This window comes from Notolabrus celidotus, chromosome 13, assembly GCF_009762535.1.
Source record: "Notolabrus celidotus isolate fNotCel1 chromosome 13, fNotCel1.pri, whole genome shotgun sequence".
NCBI classification, from domain to species: domain Eukaryota; kingdom Metazoa; phylum Chordata; class Actinopteri; order Labriformes; family Labridae; genus Notolabrus; species Notolabrus celidotus.
Window position 1 is genome coordinate 25,791,120 of NC_048284.1, and position 23,677 is coordinate 25,814,796.

Consider the following 23,677-nt stretch of genomic DNA (forward strand, 5'->3'; position numbering starts at 1 on the left):
CTTTCAGGGGCAGTGAGTTTGCTGAGACAATGCATCCAGGACACGTTCGGTAAAGTATAGTAGTGATGATTAGGATCAGTGCAGTGTCAGTACTCCAAGTTCCAAAAGGCTGAAAGTGATAGTATAGAGCTGGAGAGGACTCTGCTGTAACATTGATAAATGTTTTCACCAAGCCATCGGCCATTAGTGTCAGGGCAACTTACAGCCACAAGAGCGGACAAACAGGAAACAGAGAAAGAGTGGGTGTAAATAATTGATAAGGCTGACCCTGCGCGATTCATATTCTGCGGCAGAGGATCAAAGAGCGAGCCTCGGAGTTTGACATTGAGCTCGAGCGCAGGAGTCAAAGCCATTACCTTCCCCTGCAACGCTGCTGCTGCTTGTGTTTGTATTAAAAATGCACTGACTCTTCCTCTTCAGTCTGGGCTAACACTAGCTGGCACTTCTGGGCATTAACCAACTGGCTAATGGACTCACTGGTATCATCCTCGCAATTACCTACAGTAGAAGCAGTCTAAGCACAAGTAAAGTAAGGTGGCAGCCATTTTGTGCCTGTCCATTCGATGAAGCTGTTCCTGGCTCTCTCAGGTGTGAAATATAGCCTGTGTTAGACCTCTGGGTTCTTTTAGGTGTGATCAATATTTCAGAGGCACCCAGCCCCTGCGCCTTGTATCCTCCCACAGCCCCTCTCACAACAGCTCTGCAGCCGATTATGAATGTCTGGATGAACCGTTGAGTTGTTTAAAGATTTATGAAATTTCACAGTTTTCAGGGGAATGTTTATTTGAATAGTGCATTAAGACTGTTCCTGTACTAAAGCGGGAACCCTGAACTCTGCAGTTTCTGCTCCTCATACCAGAAAGTAAAACCGTGTCTGCAGTGTTTTATTCAGTCCCACTGTGGAGTATATGCTTCCAAAATTAGTGCCTTTTGTGGTGCTTGTCTGTCCAAAGCACTAAATATGCATCACTGCAATGTGTAGCTACATCCATATCCAATTATGCTTCAAACAAGACATTGAAATATGTATTTGTACTGTCTTTTTTAGGACTTTGTGTCCCTCCACAAGAGGACCAGTTGAACAGTTTCCCATTAGCCTTAGTTTAGCAGCTTCATTGAGAAGTCAGCACAAACTTTAAATTAAGATAACACACATTTACTTTAACTTGCAGCTAGTTTGAGTTTTGTTTCCTCAGGTTTTCAGATAAAAGATAATCCATTTGAACTTTTCAGTGGCTCTTTCAGGAATCATTGGCCTTGTCACTCCGTGTAATCCACAGAACTCTCTGTGCCAGGCTGTCAGAGAAAGGGCCCTCTATCAAAGAAATAGCCCCCATGAAACCTCCTGACAGTTTGTTCTGTTGATCATCCAGGGTAACAGAGACATTGTTTTCTCTCTCTTTTTTCTTCGTAAGACATATTAGTCTTCAAGTTTTTAATGCACTTTCTCAACGGTCCAAAGTTAAACCGGCTGTGTCAATTGTGGTTTCATGTGGTTAAAAAGTAAAGGTGCTGTGAAAAGTTTATACCAGCTTATGAAACACACTGAAATGAATATTGATGCCTCTGTGTGACTTCTAAAAGCAAGCAAGACCATCAGAAAGACGACTGACTCTTCACATAGAGTTGTTTAATGCCTGAAACCGCTGCTGCGGGGTAGGTGTCAGACAAAGTGATAAACATGCTGCTGAAACAGACTATTTATACGTTTCTATGGTAGAAGATTCACAGAGACTGACACACTTGACTGATAAAAGAAAGCAGGAGATTCTTTGCCTAAAAGAATGACTTACATGTCGACACATCAGAGTCAGCATAAAGATTCATCGTCACAGTTTCTCCACAGGGGGTGCCAAAATCAACACAAAACCAACACTTCCTTACAGGAGGTCTTTAGAAGTGAAGTGCCACTTAATGTCTTGATCATCTTGAACAACACCTTGTTTTTTTTAGCAGACAACCCACTGAGTCTGATGAAGACAAAGATTATCTTAAATAGATGACACGTGTACGTTTGAAATTTTAAAGCTTGGGGCACAGTTGGCCTAGTGGTTTAAGTATGCGCCCCATGTACAGAGGCCACAATCCTCACTGCAGGGGTCACTGGTTTGAGTCAACACCCATTTGCTTCTTGTCCTCCCCCCCACTCTCTATTCCCTGCATTTCCTCTCTCTTCAGCTGTCCTGTCTTATTAAAGCAGAAACACCCAAAAAACAACTTGGAAAAGAACAAACTAAAGCTCCTGTGAAGAGTTTAATGGTGTTAGACAGACTGAATTTAATACTGATGTCTGTATTTAACCTACAAAAACGAACAAAGCCATCTGCTTAAAGATTTATCATTACAGTACAAGTACTTGTACCGAATGGCCGTAGAATAAGTGTCAGATAAAGTGATAAACAACAGGCTGATGAAGCAAACATTTTTATACTTTGAGATTCACAGTGATGGATACATTTGACTCTTTAAAGATCAAAACAGAAATTAAAGATGCCCAGGTTTATATCCTTAAGAGAAGAGAGGTAACACTTTATCTATCAATTTTGGGGGGGACGCTAAAATCAACACAAATTGAAAGTTCTTCACAGAGGGATTACTGCGGGTCACTTCAGATATGAGCTCAAATTATTTAAACAGCAGCAAATCCTGGATTTGTTGGGTCCACTTTTACTGTAGGATTAATTCACAATTTTTATCTCTACTTGTGTTTTTTTTATACAAACAAGACAATTAACGTTGAATTGAGTCAGAATAATGGGCATTATGATGCCTGTGTTCATTGTAATAAAGGAACATGTCAATCAGTGCAACAGTGTGACTGCTGGATGTCTTAGGGAACAATAGGACTATAGAAATAGGCTGTAACAGGCTTCAACACCTCAAAAGTACTTGTTTGGTCCTTTTAGTCTTTTCATGGGATTTCTTTACTAAGAAAAATACTGAGTACTACTAGCAGGCAGAAATCAGAAGGACAGACATCTCAGAACCTTGACAAATAAATAAAAATCTGCTTAGTGGAACGATTCAAGAGGTAACAGACTGAATGTGTTCTTAATTCATTTTGGATGTAAAAACCTTTAAACACCCAAAGTTTCATTTCGAGGTCACAGTTTTCAGATCGAGGCAGTAGTGTGACTATCAAATGATCTGTTTATGTGAGGATTTTATCAAGGTTTGATCCAGTCAATCGACTTTTTTTGATCTGACTTCTCCAATTCATTGTGCACAGTCCGTTTCACTGAGGCTTTCAATTTCACAAATATCATATCAAAATTTCAACACCAGAACAAACATGCCAGGGTGTCTACCAGTCAAGAGCCTGTCGAGTTTTCATTACTTTGTTTGTGAAAAAATGACTTGAATAAACACAACCTCTCCTCAGCAGCCTCTAACATCCTACCACTCCTTCAATTTTTTTAGACTGTAGAGTCTGATGCACACGGGAACAGACAGCTACAAATCACTGCACCGTCTATGAGTTATCTCTGTCAATTACTGACAATAAATGGCTCTGGCAGTGTGAAGGCCAGGTGCATCAATCCACGGCGTCTCTCATTGTCCTAGCTTCTCCAGTCTATTGATTCAGCTTCCACTGCCTCTATGATCCAGTTTTGATGGCCCCCAACCACAAAAGCTAACTTGAGCGCTGGTGTCAGATAAAAGGGTGGATATGTAACCCAAACTCCTACCCTGGGACATGTTCACAGTCATGATATCAGAGCTTCCTTTCTCCCATCTGGGATGTAATATAGATCTATAAGACTTCTCCTACAACGACTGCTCTTTGCACATACCAGATTTCAATCAAGGCTTGATTGCAATGCATACCTTTTGTGGGGGTAAAAGTCCCACTTTGGTACTATTCCCTGACATCTGTTCCTTAAAGAGAATATCTGCTATTTGACAACTTAAAGCCACCAATTTCTTTTTCCGTCTTCATTCCTATCTTGCCATTTTTCTGCCTCCCCAGCAGAGCTAAATGCGCCAATTCCACCAATCTTACCCCCATAAAATGCCTCTCAGATGTATGATCAGTCTGTGGCCCTGTGGCGCTGCAGAATGACCATTCAGCCAGCTTGGGATGGGGCCCATCCCCTGTCCAGCAGCTGTCTGCTAAAAGCTGTCTGCAGAATCACCCACCACTGCTTTGAGTGATTCTCTCTCTTTCACTGCCCGCGGCACTGCTTGTGTTGGAGGCATTGATCTGCGCTGAATTGGATTGCGGCGGGCCTGATTACTGATGTCAGTGTGTGCCGGGTCACGTGGGACCGCCGAGCTCCTCGTGCCAAGACCGAGCCAGCGCGCAATCGAGGAGGGAAGTAGGAGGGGGGGTTTGCACTGCCCCCTGGAGTTACATTTATCAGTTTTTACTTACACAGAGGGAGCAATCACAACATGCCCACACACACTGTACACTTATGTGACACAGAACAAAACGCCAACATAATCTCCTCCTTTTTCAATAGTGCTAACACAGCCAGGGTTTGTGATTGGCATTAAACAGAGTGTGGGAGCATAGCATATCATGCCTGTAAATTACCACTCTCCATACTGTAATGTCATATTTAGAGTGTTTGCTGTGAGAGTGATTGAATGCTGGGATGCTGAACTCTGTTTTTTGCCCTGTGGAGCTACTGAAACAAAGATTCTTCAGCGCAAGGTTACACTCCTTGACTTTGCGTGTGTGTGTTTTTTAGTGTCTGGTGTGTGTGCACAAGTGTGGAAGTGATTCTCCGCGCATCATTTGTTTACGCCTGGAATTGTGGCCATCATCTTTTCCACTAAAAGAACAATAGCCATTTTTCCCCTTTGCTCAGGAGACAATGAAGTGCCTTCCCGCCTCGCGAGCGACAGGCCAATAAAAAACGTAATTGGATCTGTCAATCACACATTGCTGCAGCGCGGGGGGGCCGGAGCTGGCAGGTGGGTGGCGGAGTCGGACAACAGGAGCAGTGCAGAGATAGAAGAGAAGGAGCTGTGGCATTACTAGGAACTACCACACACACACAGTTCTCTCTCTGCACACTGCCCGGAGGCACTCGCAGCAACCGTTACAGGGGTGTACAATTGTTGTGTTTTGTTGTTTGTTTGTACCAGGGCCAGGGGGGTGACGATCTGTCTTTGTTTGTAGGTATTAGTGGGTCGGTGATGTGGCTTTGATGCGACTACACAAGAGAGCTGGGGCTGCCACAGCCTCTGAAGGTCACAGTGGATGTTCTTACGCTGATGTGTGTGTCTGTGCTTTGTGTGCGCTCGGGCCATCAGACATAGGGTGGTTTTTTTTGTACCAGGGAAAGGTCCTGTCATTAGTCAGGAGAGCCAGGATGCTTCAGTAGTATTTTTCACGGTACAATACACACACTGAACATCACCTTGTCACATTAAATCATCAACATATTCATGTGCGTGCTTATTTTAGCCTGTCTAGGTGCACCGATTATGTGTATCTCCGTGCTAGCCGTACATTTGTGCACACACGCTTTTATTGTATGCATTTGTTCATTGCTCTAAGTTTTAATGACAACTAGTTAAATTAAGAACCCATTTACAGCCTCCCTGACTGAGGCGTTAAGTGCGCATTCAAATATTCTGCTTGTCTGGCTCTCACTCTGAGCCCTACCTTGGCTTTTACGAGATAGCTTTCTCATGTCTGCAGCGACATTCTTTTTCCATTATTAGCCAAGCTGGAGATTGTTAGAGAGGAGAGCCACTCTGTCGGACCTTTCATTATGGTTTCTTCTTTTATGAATAGACAGAGGATGCTTTAACTGTAAATACCTGCAACGTATTGAACAGGTCCTCAGACTGGCTTGATAGATGAAATAACTTGTTGAGGAACCTACAATATGCACAGTCACTGCCGACAGTCATTTCACTTTGCACTGCCTTAGTGCTGGATGCACCTAACCTAAATCAAGACAAAAATATATCACTGCCCTTGTGCTTAAAAATGCAAATGAAAAAGTATCCCTGTTAAAAGAGGGCTGTCTGCTTACGTGTGAGAGTTTCTAGGTGCTCTACTTAAGGAGTATAAAGAAGCAGAAGCACTGGAGCAAACTGGATTTTTCACCTGGTGAATTTAAGTGAGATGGTTGTTTTGGGAACAAGAGTATAGACACAGCGATTGGTTTGACTCATTTGACACCTTTGAGTAAACAAGGGGCTTAATCCAACTTTTATGCACCCCGCATCTCACTTAGCGCCCAGATTGTACGCTGCTTTACTAGAAAATTGTAATCAGACACGCCTTAATTTACTTTGCGCCATTTGCTTTAGACTGTACGTTTGAGATTGTTTAACTCAGGCCCTAAGTCTTTCGGCCTGTCAGCACCAATTAAATATCACACTTCATTTATTACTATGCACTGCAGCTTTCCATAACAATGTAGTCTTATAGTAGAATAATATAGACTATATTATGTTGCATGTAAAAGCATGAGGGACTGTGTAAAGAATAAGTTGGCCTTATTAAGTGCTCCTCTGTGGTATTAAGAGCCCATAACATTAAATAGAGATCTGTAGGTTTAAGTGTTGTGTCATTGAAGCGATGGCAGTCTTGAAATGCTTTCCTGCTGAACGAGCAGTGTTAAATTCTGCTTGACATTATCAAGCTCTGCATTGTAACAGTAAGCCGGGGCCGGTGTCTCAGATGATCAGTTAACAATATGTGTCTGCCCCCATGTGCATGCCTTCTTAATTTTGGTTTTGTTATGAGAAACGGTCCCTCAGCTCGTGGCTTCTAAAGTAGGTAATTACACTGAGAGATTCCCTGTGGGGGATTAAAACAAATGACACTGAAAACACAGCCCTTCCTCATCACCACTCACTCAAGCCCTTCCTCTGCTCTAAAAAACCCTTTTGCTTGTAACGCCTACATGCCTGTGAATACGCAAACAGTCGCAATAAAACACACTGGCAGCTCATGAAAAATAGGGGGGTCGAGGGGGAGATGAGTCAGGGAATGATGGGGTGGGATCACGCTTTATGGTCATGGTAAAACTGGTTTAGCATTAAGAGCTAAACAAAACATATGGTTTTCATCCAGTTTTATAAGGACCGCTGCGGAAGAAGGCATTTGTCCTGCCAGTTTTTGCAGTGACAGGTTGCAGGGAGCATTACTCATCATTACAATCTCTACTGGCAGCCTATTTTCATCACATTACAGTGGTATAATGAAGCGTAGCGAGCTAGTGTCCTCAGGTTCTCTGCGAAGTTCACCATTAGCGCTAGCCGAGGGCACTCATCCAAGTAGCTGTATTGAACTCTGTACAGTCAGTTTATTGTATAATTAATTAATCAGTGCACAATGATAGCTGGGACCTTTGCTAAACAGCCTTTTTAAATTTAAGATCTTTCAAGCTTTGACAACTGAAACAGAAATGTTGATGTGAATGGCTCTTGTTGAGAAGCAACGTTCGCTGTATTTGATGTCCTCAACTGTATTTGGATTAACTCAATGCTAGGATTAACCCCCTAACTTATATTGCTTTTCTTCTCTGTGTCTTTTTCAGGAACAAGGAAAAATAGGGGTGACGTTTAACATCGGGACAGTGGACATCAGCGTTAAGGAAATGACCACAGCAGTAAACGATGGCAAATACCATTTGGTCCGATTCACCAGAAACGGGGGCAACGCGACTTTACAGGTGGACAACTGGCCAATCAATGAACACTTTCCCACAGGTACTGCCTCTTTTTCAATCTTTTGTGTGCTTAATTTTCAGAGTTGAAATAATATTACAGTTCAGTTACATTTCAGTTCTTTCTGGACACCACCAAAGCAAAGGGCTCTACCAATGATTCAGAACTAGTCATACAAGTATGTTTCCTTTCTCCGTCTCTTCTTCTAAGTTAATCTTCTCAAAAGACTGATGCATATTGCTAGCTGGAGGCGATGGAAACAAGAAAAATCTGGCAGTTCTATTTTTCCCTAGCAAATGTATACTTACCTGCTGTGTTTGTCAGCAAACAGGTGAAGCGGCATATTGCTTTTTTAAAAAGAAAGAATAAACACGCCCAGATTTTTTTAAATCTGAAGTTTTGCAAAATTGCTGCACCTCCAAACTTTTTATATTGGTTAAAAAGACCCCAACATCCTAACTTTTCCATCTTTCCTCCAGTTAGAATTCAACATGGACAACCAGAGGTAAATTTACGAGGTTGAGATTCAGCAAATCTTATGATCCGTAGAATTATCTTTATTTGATTGTAATATAAGTCAGCTTCTCTGACAGACTGCTAATTGATATCACACTTTATTACAGGCAGTATAACTGTGAGGCGCAGTGAACAAATCACAATGATGAATCAATCTAGCCGAGGAAATATTTAAAACCAATAGAAATTACATAAGTTATGCTCACATAACTTCAATATTACTCATTTGGGAGATTTAAATCTCAAGTGGCATCAAAAAAATATACTTCATACATCACTCTGAGTGAATCTGGACATTTTTTTCAGGCTCCATCCAAGTTTTCTTGCTATCTGTATGTTGGAGGAGCAGTAAAAGGCATCTAGTTGTGTAAGCTTGAGCACACTTTGCCCCTGTGGCATTCACTTTCTCCAGAAACTCTACTTTCCTGCCCTCCCACCTAACACCACAGGACAGGAGCACACCAAACTTGAATCTTTAGTCTAGCAAGAGGCATTTACCGTGCAACACCTGGCCAGCTGATTTCAGGAGGGGGAATTTAAGGCACCGAGAGGCATTTGGTAGTTGGGCAGGCAAGGAAAGGATAGAGGCAGAAACCAGGGGTGGCCTGCTGGCCAGATAAAGCTGCAGCCTGCCTGTATCTCTCATTCCCAGGTCAGCAGAAGCCGCACAGCAGCAGAATACAAATAGGGTCATCAAACAGAGCTCGCTCCATTTGGAGGCTCAGGCGCTCCCTTCATTTGGCACCGAGATGTGCCGCTCAGCTCACTAGGTGAGAGAGTGAGAGAAAAGGTGAGAGGGAGAAGGAAGGAAGGAAAAAAATCCTCTCCTGCTTCTACATAACAGTCAATTAAATTAAGTTGGCTCTCCTGCTCTTTGATATCTGTGTCTTTACGCCAGCCAGCTGAGGAGAGGACACCTTTGTTTCCTTGTTCCCTATTAGCCACTCTTCCTTTTCACTTAGTCAAACAGAGAAGACACACAGGGAAGAAACACACAAGCAAAATGGCTTCAGAGACGAGGAGAGGTTGGGATGACAGGAGATAATATGACACTTCATTGATCTCTGAGGTGACATAGTGCCGGAGAACCAAGACGTAATTGGACAGAAAAAGATGTAGAACAAATATAGACAATGTTAAAGATGAAGTAGTGTTACTTTACCAGATGTGACGCTAACATAAACAGAAGCATGTCCGGAAACACAACCGTCATCCCTCACTAAAATAGTTTCTTTCCAAACACTGGGGAAAAAAATACAAAAATGCTGATGCAACCCATTGGTAAGGAGCATACAGATAGGAGTTGATCCCTTTCACTTCTCAGCCCTATGTCTCAGCAGCCCTACAGCGTGCTCAGAGTCGCATGCCTTCACCGAGGACAGGGCAGCAGCCTCTCCTGGCGTGACCTGGCACGCTGTTTTGGTTTGGTTCAATGCCAGCGCAGGTGACGCTAATCTCTTCTGTCTCTGGCTTTCTTTTGCCGTTGGCTGTCTTTCGCTTTTTCTTTGAACAGATAAAGTTAGACGGGTTTCATAACTACGTTTCAGCCACATTTCTACTGGAAAACACTGAGGAACTCTAAAACTGCACACAGCATTCACGCGAGTGACATCTCTCTCACGTTCACACTCGTGGGCAAATTGAAGGAATTGACATAATCAGACAAATTCAACCACATTGCTGCACAGATGTAGTTTTTGTCATGGTCTTTTGTATCTCAGTTGTTTATTACCTAGGATTCAACTTTTTCAATCTCTAAAGGGCAGAAATGTCAAACAGTTAGACCTCTTTCGACATCCTAATCATCTCAAATTGCATCGCCATCTGAGTTCAATAGTTGTTTTCGCCGCCTTCTACCAATAGATCTGTCGATATCTATGATCCAAAGCTCGTATCCATTAAAAAATCACTGCTTAATGCTTGTTGCGTTTGCGTCTTGAGTTTAAGCAATGCACAACAAAAAGAAATCAGGGCTTTTTAGCTTTGGATTCCTTCCAAGTGATCCCTTAGAGGTCTTTTCTGTCTGCCTGCCATTGTCTTGAAAAGGAGTTGAGGTCAGGGGGATCGAATGCGTGGTAATTTCTTTTTCTCTTCTGCACAGGTAATTTGCAGAGCACTCAGTGATAGTAATTCAACGATGATTGATTTTTTTTTCACACACCCTCCCTCCCTTGTAAAGTCGTTGTCATCTCATGAGTAATTACATGTTGGGGTGCAGACTCATCGACTGCTTTCACACACTCCGCATGCTTAACTTGAAGGCAGCAGCCCCGACAGGCCTCTCAGAGCGTTCAATAAACAGTTACCGGATCTGGGCATGCCCTCCCTCTTTGGTAAGAAATAGGTGAAGACAAAGGTGTTGGTGGATTGCTTGTCATTTAAAGCTGTCTTCAGAATAGCTCAGCTGTGCAAATTGGACATCTTAACAGCAGTGTTGAAATGTTGCTACAATGCCTTGGTTAACTAGAGTTTTAGGGTAGAAATAACTATGAATTTTAGCAGCAGGCTACTTTAATAGTTAATTGTGTAATTTGGGATCAGATTTACACACAAAAAACATTTGACTCTTAGATCATTTTCTTTGGACCCTGTTTTTCTAATTTGTCCAGTATGACAGCTTAGTATATTAATACACTCTGAGATAACCACTGACATCTGGGACTTTGACAACATTACTTCAACTTCAAATGTGATGAACCTAAAGCACAAGCAGCCAGGTGATAAAACTATAAACACACTGTCCTACTATTATAAAAAAAAAAAACAGTTATTTAAACATGTATTAAAGGTAACAGAATAACCTTCTCCAAATGACAAAAGTTGTTCTGTAAACTGTTTTATATTCCAGATGCAGCCCTGGTTTGTTTGTCATGTTTTATTCTGTCACAGTTTTCAATACATTACCTTTAAATGAAAAAGTAAAAAGCAATACAGCGGGACCTTGAATCAGAATAGGCTCTATGGCTGTGTTTGAGATCACTTAAAAAGATTTTAACTCAGGCTTTTTGTACATGCAACTAAAAAAAATGTTTCCCAAGGTAATGTAAACAAACCCCAAGCTACAGATTTAAACAAACTGCAACCTCCAGTGTTAAATCATGAAGCCAATGCAAAAGTTCAGAAATGTGCAGTACCTGTGGTGTCCACTTGAGGCTGGCTCTAAAAGCCAATTAAATCCCATTAAGCCCCCTGTTAAAATGTCTAACTTCACAGGAGAGTTAAACAAGTTTACAGCCTGGTACAAAATGCAGTTTTTATAAATCCACATTCCTTTAATGCCACAAACTGTTGGAGGGAACATTATTAGTATTACTTAGCTGTATTGATTATTTCAAGGTTAGGAGTTTGACATTTGCATTGGGTGTGGGTAATTGGCTGACAGGTAGATGCACTGTAGCTGTAGCTATCTCAGCTCCACGTCTTTGCCTGTGTCTAGGTTGATGGAAGTTGGGCTGAGTCAGCTTTCCTGTGTGGTGACTCCCATTGTTGGACTTCAAAATACCTGTTTGGAAAACAATGGGTGACATCAAAATGACTACATCCATTACAGTCAATGGGTTTAAGCCATTGTGACTGCTGAGGAATAAAACTGGATATAAAGTAAACTTCATCACAGAGTAATGACAGGACCACACAATCAAGGAACAAGCTCAAGAGGCAGAAGAGGTCAGTTTCTTATCAGCATAAGAAAGACTTTCATAATGCACACAAACAGCTACACAGGGAAGCGTTGAATTACAGTGAGATGAAATTACCCTTTACTCTCACAGATCCACTCTCTGTGTTTGGGTCTGTGCAGTCTTACACTTTCCGTTGGTATAATAAGCCAGGGTTCCCACGCGTCCTGGAAAACCTGGAAAACCTGGAAAACAGTTGAGCAGTTTTCCAGTACTGGAAAACACCTGGAAAATGGGAGAAAAAGTCAAATGTCCTGGAAAATCACAAAGTCCTGGAAAATTATTCCAACATGGCTGCATGCGACCTGACCCTATTAACAAAACACATCCCCATTCATTGAAAGTTGAGTGCATGCTGTGCTGGAAAAGACAGCGACACTGCGCAACTTTTTTCACATCTTTTCTCCTTCACTTCATAATCATGCATTCACAGAAAACGGGGGTATATTGTTTATGTTTTATGGTACATTTGGCTCAATTACCGTACTCTGGCTCAGTTGTTCTCAAAGTGGGGTCCTGGGACCCCTGGGGGTCTGCGAACCATAGCGTGGGGATCCGTGAAATAATTTGAATACATTTCTAATAAATTATAAAATTGTGCTGTGTCATTATAAAACAGCATATACACCATTGTTATGATACCATTTGGTGGCTGAAGGGATATGTGAGTCTTGCTACTGTTCATTTTCTGAAAGCGTTTAAGATCAATTACTTGAAAAGTATAAATGATGTCATGTTGAGTCCACAAGGAATGAAATGACCCTTTGTTTTAAAGCATACAAGTGGTATTTACTTGATTCAAATTGAAGTGTTATCTGTTTATCACTATGGTAAAGGTCTGAAGTATTTACATTGATACATTTTACAATACAAATAGTTCCAAGGGCAACTAAGAGTGCAAATGGTAGTAAGCATGTGCTTTAGTGATGGGAAGTTGGGCTCTTTTCAGAGAGACGGCTCTTTTGCCCCCAAAGAAGACTCGGCCCCCTCTTTCGTCTCCCGAACGACATTTAATTTAGAATCTTTTGTAGCCGTATGTTTTACCTTAACTTTGCAAAAACTAATGGTTTGTGTTGAAAACCCTTTAACAGTGTTTTTATGAGAATACTTATAATTGCCCAACTGCGTGCATTTATTCTGTTACAAAATCATTCTAACCCTGATCCTAGGGTTATGATTAGGGTTAGGGTTAGGGTTGTTATTAGGGTTAGGGTTAGGATTAGGGTAAGGGTTAGGGTTGTGATTAGGGTTAGGGTTGGGGTTGGGGTTAGGGTTGGGGTTAGGGTTACGGATTAGGGTTAGGGTTGTGATTAGGGTTAGGGTTGTGGTTAGGGTTAGGATTAGGGTTAGGGTTGTGATTAGGGTTAGGGTTGTGATTAGGGTTAGGGTTGTGATTAGGGTTAGTGTTGTGATTAGGGTAAGGGTTGGGGTTAGGGTTTGGATTAGGGTTGTGATTAGGGTTAGGGTTGGGGTTAGGGTTAGGGTTGTGATTAGGGTTGGGGTTAGGATTAGGGTTACGGTTAGGGTTGTGATTAGGGTTAGGGTTGTGATTAGGTTTAGGGTTAGGATTAGGGTTAGGGTTGTGATTAGGGTTAGGGTTGGGGTTAGGATTAGGGTTGTGATTAGGGTTGGGGTTAGGGTTGTGATTAGGTTTAGGGTTGGGGTTAGGGTTAGGGTTGTGATTAGGGTTAGGGTTGTGATTAGGGTTAGGGTTGTGATTAGGGTTAGGGTTGTGATTAGGGTTGGGGTTAGGGTTGTGATTAGGGTTAGGGTTGTGATTAGGGTTAGGGTTGTGATTAGGGTTAGGGTTGTGATTAGGGTTAGTGTTGTGATTAGGGTAAGGGTTGGGGTTAGGGTTTGGATTAGGGTTGTGATTAGGGTTAGGGTTGGGGTTAGGGTTAGGGTTGTGATTAGGGTTGGGGTTAGGATTAGGGTTACGGTTAGGGTTGTGATTAGGGTTAGGGTTGTGATTAGGTTTAGGGTTAGGATTAGGGTTAGGGTTGTGATTAGGGTTAGGGTTGGGGTTAGGATTAGGGTTGTGATTAGGGTTGGGGTTAGGGTTGTGATTAGGTTTAGGGTTGGGGTTAGGGTTAGGGTTGTGATTAGGGTTAGGGTTGTGATTAGGGTTAGGGTTGTGATTAGGGTTAGGGTTGTGATTAGGGTTGGGGTTAGGGTTGTGATTAGGGTTAGGGTTGTGATTAGGGTTAGGGTTGTGATTAGGGTTAGGGTTGTGATTAGGGTTAGTGTTGTGATTAGGGTAAGGGTTGGGGTTAGGGTTCGGATTAGGGTTGTGATTAGGGTTAGGGTTGGGGTTAGGGTTAGGGTTGTGATTAGGGTTGGGGTTAGGATTAGGGTTACGGTTAGGGTTGTGATTAGGGTTAGGGTTGTGATTAGGTTTAGGGTTAGGATTAGGGTTAGGGTTGTGATTAGGGTTAGGGTTGGGGTTAGGATTAGGGTTGTGATTAGGGTTGGGGTTAGGGTTGTGATTAGGTTTAGGGTTGGGGTTAGGGTTGTGATTAGGGTTAGGATTGGGGTTAGGGTTAGGGTTGGGGTTAGGGTTGTGATTAGGGTTAGGGTTGTGATTAGGGTTAGGGTTGTGATTAGGGTTGGGGTTAGGGTTGTGATTAGGGTTAGGGTTGTGATTAGGGTTAGGGTTGTGATTAGGGTTAGGGTTTGGGTTTTGATTAGGGTTGTGATTAGGGTTAGGGTTGTGATTAGGGTTAGGATTAGGGTTAGGGTTAGGGTTGGGGTTGTGCTTAGGGTTAGGATTAGGGTTAGGGTTGGGGTTGTGCTTAGGGTTAGGATTAGGGTTAGGATTAGGGTTAGGATTAGGGTTAGGGTTGTGATTAGGGTTAGGGTTGTGGTTAGGGTTGTGATTAGGGTTAGGGTTGTGATTAGGGTTGTGATTAGGGTTGGGGTTAGGGTTAGGATTAGGGTTTTGATTAGGGTTAGGGTTGTGATTAGGGTTAGGGTTGTGATTAGGATTAGGGTTAGGGTTAGGATTAGGGTTAGGTTCAGAACCAGAACTTAACTTAAACATATAGAACCAGAACCAAACTCATGCAAACAGAATCAGAATCAAACCCAACCAGAACCTAACCAGAACCTAACCAGAACCTAACCAGAACCTAACCAGACCAAACCAGAACAGAACCAGAACAGAACCAGAACCGAACCGTAACCAGAACCGAACCAGATCCGAACCAGAACCAGAACCGAACCGGAACCGAACCTAACCAGATCCGAACCATACCAGAACAGAACCAGAACCGAACCGAACCAGAACCGTACCAGAACCGTACCAGAACCAAACCAGACTTAAACCAGAACCAAACCAGAACTGAAGCAGACCTGAACCAGAACCAAACCAGAACTGAACCAGAATCGAACCGGAACCGAACCAAACCAGAACCATACCAGAACCGAACCAGAACCGTACCAGAACCGAACCAGCCTTGAACTAGAATCGAACCAGAACAGAACCGAACCAGAACCATACCAGAACAGAACCAGAACCAAACCAGAACCGAACTCAAGCAAACTGAACCAAAACCAGAACCAACTCAAGCAAACATTACCAGAACCAAACTCGAGCAAACAGAACCAGAACCAAACTCAAGCAAACAGAACCAAAGCCAAACTCAAGCAAACATTATTAATGTTCTCAGGTTGGCATTGAGAAAAATCAGATACGTCAGCTTGGATGGGCTGATCCGATTTCTCCTCTCAGTGAGAATTTGCCCGGTCTTTGAGAAGACAATTATGAGGGGGCCTTGGACAATTTTCTCACCTGTAAGGTGTCCCTGGCTCCAAAAAGTCTGAGAACCCCTGCTCTAGCTAGTAGGAGTGCAAACTCCCGATAGTGAAAACAAAGGGAACAAAAAGAGCGACACAGCTGCACAGAAACTCCATGTTGTAGACATCGCTGATCATAACAGACATGAAGGAAGACAGTTTACATTTTTCTAAATCTCTGAGAGACCTTCAAATACAGAGTACGTATTTACACTGGTGAGATTTTTCAGAGTTTACGGTAACTCAAATAAAAAAATGTGACATTTGCTTTGTTTTATATCGACCACTTAGCAGGATGAATATCATGATTAAGCAGGTATATTTTGAGTTTGAGTTGAGTTGAGTTGAGAAACATTTGTGGCCATTTTTGTCATTCAGTTCTATTTAGGTCATTAATGCACTGATCCTCTGATCATTATTATTTATTTAATTATTTCAGTAAGGCAGCTTCCAGAGTCCTTTGCTGGCTCTTTTGTTTTTTTCTTAGCTCATTTTATATTTTTTGAGAAAAGAGAAAGCTGAGATGAGAGTTGCCCATCATTGTTACTTGGTTGCACTAATAAAGTGAAGTGCTGTACATCTCTGGTTGCATTATTCTATTATCAATTTGCCATAATTTTTAAGTATGTAAGAGATGATTTCATTGATAGCCATAGACTACATGTCTTTCAATGTAGACTTCCACTGAGAGGAACATATTAGACTATTTAGGAACTAAATTAGGAACTAAATTTAGACTGTCATACCAGCTTGATCATCAATGAAAATGTCCTGGAAATGTCCTGGAAAATGATCTCTGGAAAAGAGTGGGAACCCTGTAAGCATTTTCCATAAGTCACTGTGCAAAGCAACAAAGTCATGGAGCACAATGTAATTCAGGAGCAAGCACTTGTAGATGAAGGACTTTACTCATATCATTAGAAAAAGATGTTCAAGGTCAAACATTGGAATGAATGTCACTTGAGGAGGCTTTTGAGAAAAGTATAATTGTACTAACACTTGTTGCATACAGAGGAGAAGAAGATGCCGTTCATTTTCTGTTTTTTCTGTTTGTTTGTTTTGCATTAATCAATTATCTTACATATAAAAAGATCTACACTGTGTTGCCATTATAGTAAGAAAACCTGAAAAATCATATTAAATTCAATACAATTACTTAAAACTTTAAAAAACTGTCTTGGTTTTGTTGATGTTATTATTTTACTTTTTTATTTTTATCTGATATATTATGCTTTCTTTTTTCCAATCCCCCTAACAAGCATAAGTTGAGAAGATATTACAAACATACATATTTTAATGTCTAATCTATCCAAAGTTTACCTGAAGTGATAATCACAAACAGGTTTATAAGATAAACATTGTGCTTTGTAAGGCTGATAGATAGAGAAATAAGAAGGTATTTGGTGCATCACAGTCCAATTCTTCCATACAACAATATAACCACACTGATCCCATACAGCAGTATTTCTCCTGCAGCTTACACGTGTTCAGTGTGTGCTTGTGTGTGGGCGTCGAGTGTGTATGTGTGTGTGTTTTGATTGCTTTGTCTCTCTCTTTTGCTCTAATTATCCCCTCCCTCTAACAGTGCCCTCTCAGATCTCCAATCTTTTTTTGTCCTCAAATTCCTCTTCATTCGCGTTTCTCATCCTTTTCCTTTCATTTTCATCAGAGCTCTGCATCTCTCCCACAATCGTGTGTACTTTTGTGACAACCCACATTACTGCAGGGGCTTGTCTTTGTTTAGTGAGAAGGGTTCCAATTTCCTTATATAACACTCTGAATCCCCGCACTCTTTGATTTTGGATTACATGATCTTTTTGCGCCAGTTTAAATCTTTGATTCAAAGAATTACTAGACCGAGCCAGGCGGAAATTGTGCATCACACTTTCGCCAGAGCTTGCCGAGGTTCCGGCGTTGTCTCAGATGAATGACCACTGGCCTAACTACTCTGCCCCGGCCTCAGGGAAACTGTGACTGTGTGTGTGTTCCATCATTTGTGGTGGGTACAAGAGGGTCGGGCATAACAAGGACGGCTTTCTGTTCTTTTTTCAGATGTGCTGGAGCACACAAAGACCTTCATCCATGCACCGGTGCACACAATGTTTTAATTCCTCTCATACCACCTGAAACGGACACACTGGGCAGCACAGTTTTCAAAATATCTGCCAATCTATGTTTTGAAATACAGACAAAAAAATCCCTCGGGCACAAGATAAGCCCCCCACGCGCTCCTGGGGCCAAACACGATTAGCCCTATCAGAGACACAATCTCTGTCGCTCTCAGAACCCCAGAATAAGCTCAGCACAGAAGCCGCTGGTCTAATTCATCCATTCAGCTCCATAAATTTCAGAGCAACCTGATAAATGATGAATTTACTCCCTCACTTTGTTTGACGTTGGAGAGAGAATGGAAGAAGGATGGAGGTAGAGGGAGCTGGGGAAACAGGGAAGTGGGTAAGTAGTAATTGAATACAGAAGTATTTAATGGAGTAGATGACAGGGATGAGTAGAATAAGTGGTAACAAAAGGTAGAAAAGCTGACATAAAGACGGCGTAGATTGGTTTAGGAGAAGAGAAAGGGAATAAAGAGTGAGGAAAAGGTAGATAAATGATACATGGATTGTGGCTGAAGCTAAAGAGGTCTGATTCAGCCAAGAAGAGCAAGAAGGGCAGATTGCTTTGGAGAGAGACAGAGAATAGCAGGGGGCAGATGAGGGAGCAGAGGATTGCTGGATGGATGGTGGGCTGAGGAGAGAGAGGAAGAGAATAAAAAAGGACTCAGTCAGAAGAATGAATAGCCAGAGAGAGGGAGAGCAGGTGAGCCAGAGATGAAAGCAAGGTGCAGATTGGAAAGGAGGTGGGTAGTGCGGGACATTCACAACCAGCGGCAGCAGCAGCTAGCCACAGAGTGGAGCTGCGGAATGATGATTTTTCTGGACAGGGCTGCAGTATATCAAATGTACTCATCATCCCCAAATGGAGAGAAAGCCAGGAGCCTGTCACGGTAGCCATTTTCACAGTTTTGATGGGCTCTCAGCACCGGCCTTGTGATGGAACCCCAGCGAGATTAGTCTGGCAAGCAAACTGAATAGAACGAGCCGAGCGACCAGCAGATGACTGTCGGCGTGCCAGTGTTTGTGTTGACTGAAAAGCTGCCACCAAAGGGGAAACATTTAGACATTGTTTTGGCTGGGAGGAAAAAATGGTGACAGCATTTATTGGAGCTACAAGAGACACATAAACACAAACTGCATGTGAACACATAACAGCAGCATATCACAATGTAACGCTCTGTTACAAGATTAAACACGTCTGCATTCAGCCACTCAGACATGCAGATGCATTCTGCAGAATGTAAATAAGCACGTTACCTTATTCTGAAACAATTTATGTTCATGATTAAATAAGCAGCTGTCCAGTAATGCTTTCGAATATCTTGCTGTTTCTTTAAAGCTCCTGTGATTACGAATCAGACTGAATTTAATACTAAAGCCTCTATATGACTTACACAAGCAAACAAGACCATCAGCAACTAGATTGATTATTCCAGTAGTGTTATTATTATTATCTAAAAGTGCTGCTGGAGAGTAAGTGTCAGACAAAGTGATAAACAACATGCTGCAGGAACAGCCTTTTTATGTTTCCCTAGCAAAGATTCTTAATACTACATACACATGAAGAGGACAAAATCAGCAAAGAGATAAGAGATACCACTTTGTCTATTGAGAGCAGCAAAATCAACACTAAAAGCTCAAACTAGCTCTCCACAGGTGGCATAAGCAAACAACCATGCAACTTCCTCAGTCCAACAAACACAGAAATGTATCGTGTGGTATGATGAATATCCTCTTTATTTTCTAATCTAATAATGTTAAAGTACATCACATTAGACATGAGTTGTAATGTTTATATACAATGCTGTATCTAAATGGATCTTGTAAAGTCATAAGGCCGTGTGTTGAAGTCGTGTGAATAGTTCCTTGGCCATTTATGTGAATGTCATCAGACATGTTACAACTCAGGATGCTTTTAGACATTTTTGACTTAAGATGTCAAGAGTACATTAAGAGCAGGCGTTCATATGGTCATTTTTCATTAACACAGTAAACACGACACCATTGAAAGGCACTATAAGTGGATAGGAGTCACAAGCCACCATACCAAGTTGCAACTTCTCAATCTGGAAGTGCAAACAGTTCCTTGTGTGTCCGCTTGATGCTGGCCTCAATACCAACAAATCACCATTAGAGTCCATATGAAAAAGACCATTTTTACAGCAGAATTCAACACATTTGCAGTGTGGTATAGAAAGCCATTTTGGTGTCAATACCTTTAGATATTTTTTCGTGATATGTGGACAAAGGTTGATCACACATTTTTAAGCATAATTATGTTGTCTACCAAGTAATTATGGTATCAACTTCTACTCTTTCCTAGTTTCAAGGTTGTATTAGATTCAGACAACTTTGTTAACCCCTCTGAGCACAATTTATAAATTGTAGTTAGTTTGAGTCACCAACTGCAAAATAGCGACGGCCATCTTTGGGGTTCTCTTCAGAAACTACATCTGTCTTTTATATCAGACCAACAAAAGCTTTGGCTGAGCATCCCCTGAGTGTAGGGGGTTGACAAGAGGGTTTGTTTCACTACTTGTTGACTTCACTTTTATTTTTTTAAGGAGAAAAATATCACAGAAGTGGAATATTAGAAGTATTATGGTCTTAGATCCAACCCTGAGATTTCAAATATCCCCCTACAGCAATATGTTTCAATAGAAATTAGATCACTTTAAAGAAATAACAATATATTTTCAAAAACAAAGAAAAATAAGTCTTTAATAGGAATTGGATTGTGTTTTTTTGCTTAGTCACCTATTACACAACTTCAAGAAAACAGAAGTAGGCTTTTATTGCCTGTGATTTATAACAAAACTATCATAGAAACAAATTGACATAGTTTGAGCATAAATCACCCAAATGACTAGTTTCATTATTGTGGTAACTGTGTAGTGATCTAAACTGAGCAGCATGTTTTACTCTAAGACTATAATATAGATTTTAAATTACAGCAAAAGTGGCTCTCTGGCTGTGACAGAACATCAAATGCATAATAGTGCTAAATTGATTTTCCTCTTTGTAGTGTGAGATGGTTTGATGAAAAATCTTCGAGGAAATATCCAGACTCTGCTTTGAGCAAATGCGTCTTAAAGGCGGAGTGATTTATAAAAAACAATAGGGCTTTCATTGGCAAGGTCGTCCATTCTGCAGTCACCTTTAGAAAGGGAGTATCAAATTGACAAACTAGAGAGATTTTTCTCATTAGTTCAACAATTAGCTTGTGGTGTATTCATTACAAGGGGACTGTCACCTCATTAATCACCTGAAACAATGTAAGAGCTATACCTGAGATCATGCCATTAGCAATGCACAGTGAGTTTCTGCATCCTGCTCTCAGATTCAGGTGTGGTTTCACTCAGGCTAAGTGAAAATATGAGCGACTCTCTGTATGCTGAGAAGCCCTCCTCGCCTGTTTTTCCCTCCCCAGTCCTTCACCTACCCCTGCGAACTACTAAACTCTTTCCTGTCGGGTTTCACATACAACCCTCACACCTCCCTCCGTGGCCCTTGTCCAGAGGAGAGTGTATTTGGCCGCCACCCGAAACCTGCAGGAGATCAAAGGAAAGGGGAGGGAGTCCTGCTAGTAGCTGATTAACCTGCTGGCACGCTGTAGACTCAGTCCTTTAGCTCCTTGGGCTCCCTCGCAGCCATATCCACACTCTGTCCCAGCTGGCTGTAAACTGAGCTCTGGGCTGGTGTTTCTCTGAATACTGAAGGTGGAAAGGAATGATAGAAAAATAGCACTGAGCAAATCGAAGAGAGCTTATAGTTTACCCGACTACTTTGGAGCACAACAGGCTAAATGAATGAATCAACGTCATTATGGTGTGCACTCCATGAATGCACAATTTTAAACAGCAGGTGAGAACAGAGCAATTTAAAATCTGGTATGCAGCAGGAAAGGCAGGAAAAGACTGTAAAATCCAGAATAAAAGTAGGATTAAGCATTCTTCCTGCGTGACGATTTCCATTGCATTCAGTGAAGTTCACAACGTACAGTTTCTGTGCAACTGTGTAGCTCTTTGTAGTACGCATCATTCCTTTATGCATCATTGTTCGCAGGCTCCCCAACTCCTAGACCAATTTTAATCCAACTGGATTTGACAATATCGAATGGAAAAGACAGTTTTAAAAAAATCACGCTAGACATATGTTTCAAGAACAAAAGGGCGTAAAAGAAGAGACAGATAAGAGAAGGAAACCTGACTGGAGGGATGGAATAAACTATTTCGCAAAAATCTCTCTCGTTTGCACAAAGTTGTAAAGTCAATGTGAAGTTATTCCTTTTTGAAGTTAGGGTGATTTTTCTTCTAGTCTCTGAAATCTGGTTTTTAGTTGGCTTTGCACAGAAACAGTCAGTTTCATCCTATAGGTGCATCATAGAGTATGTATTTTTTACTTTTCTATAGTAACAATTTAAAACAGTATACTTCTACTTTTGCCATAGTCTTTCCCTGCATGAGTATCTGTACTTCAAGAGTTAAACCTGGGTGTACCTTTTGCACCTCTGGGTGCAAGAAACTGAACCCAGAAAGGACAGAAAATAGGAATCTCTGAAAGATTTATGGACTCAAGGATGAACATGACATCATAGCCAGAAACCCTATTTTCACCCTTAGTCTGGTGGATCTGTGGGAGAGTGTGTACGTGTGTGTGTATTTGTGCATGATGTCGTCAATAGATGAATCCCCTGACAGGATTCTAGCAGTCAGACCAGACACTTTTCCAGGAGGCTTTTTTTCACAGTTACCAAGCCCTGACCTTTCACTTCAGATACAAAAGATGTCGTTGAGTGAGTGATATTTATTCCTCTAAATTTCCTCCCACTCGGGCACACAGTGACATCATGTTGTCATTCATAATTCCTCACAGGCTTCACAGGCTTCTGTCGTACCTTTAAAGTCTTTGAAGACGAACCGAACATCTCAATTCTCAGTGTTGACAGACTAGTGGTACCGTTCAGAGGGAATGCTTCGGTGATTGTCAGACAGAAAATGGCATCCTGGCACATACACATCCACAAATTGTGTCCTGCCAGAAATACTACTAAGTACTCACACAACAGTCCCTGTAAAAGGCGCTCTATTATCCGTAATTCCTGTATCCCTGGAACATGTTAGCCAGGGTCTCAGAAGAGGAGAATGTGGCAGCTGGGGTGTAGTGCTTCTTTTTTTACCCAAAAGGCCTCCCACCATGTCAGTAATGATCTCATTTGTATGCATTGTGCTCCTCAAATCTGTGCGACAGTGGGACTCTGCTCCCAATAGGTCTGCAGTTCTTTAAATTACCACCTCCTCCTCTATTGTTACACGTCTCCCTGCAAACCTGACACACATTAGGCGTCTTTATTCCAAGTAACTGAATCATTCCTTGGCCCTTGAAATGTAAAAGCAGGTGGTGTCCAGTGGGGGAATTAGTGCACATTAATGACCCTCAATTTACCTCACAGAAAGACATTTACTGCACGTCTACTTTCTTTAACTTTATATGACTGCTTTTCAACTTAATATGTAACACAGTGAATGTATTATAGGACTTTATCTGATGTGTTTCCTGTGATTTCACCCCTTCTTTGCAGGTTATTATGCAGTTTTGTCTTTCTATGACTGCTACAGAAATGTGTTGTGCTTTAATTCATGGATATGTATTTAAATTGAGGTGTGGAGTATGCTGTTTAAAATGAATTTAAACAAATTAAAACTAAAGCTACTTGAAAAAATCCTCATAAAGCTTTTATAAATACTTCTAAACAAAGATAAACCTCAATATAAATCACTGTATAAATGTGTGTTGTCTGTTGCTGTTGCCAACTGTTTCAAGTTGTCTGTTAAACTCTCAAATTTTAAAGGCAACAGCGACATTGAGCGCTATCAAATGGCAAATAAGAAAATCCCGTTCAAATATACCCGGCCAGTAGAAGATTGGCTTCAG

General features: G+C 41.5%; 1 protein-coding gene across 1 annotated transcript in view; it reads left to right on the top strand.

Annotated features, from left to right (window-relative positions):
- The window catches only part of LOC117824170 (neurexin-3b), a 258,052-nt gene that overhangs the window by 197,178 nt on the left and 37,197 nt on the right, over positions 1-23,677 (top strand). Inside the window, exon 14 of the mRNA XM_034699575.1 lies at positions 7,512-7,683. Within this exon, the coding sequence (XP_034555466.1) occupies positions 7,512-7,683 (172 nt within the window). The remainder of the gene's footprint in view (positions 1-7,511; positions 7,684-23,677) is intronic.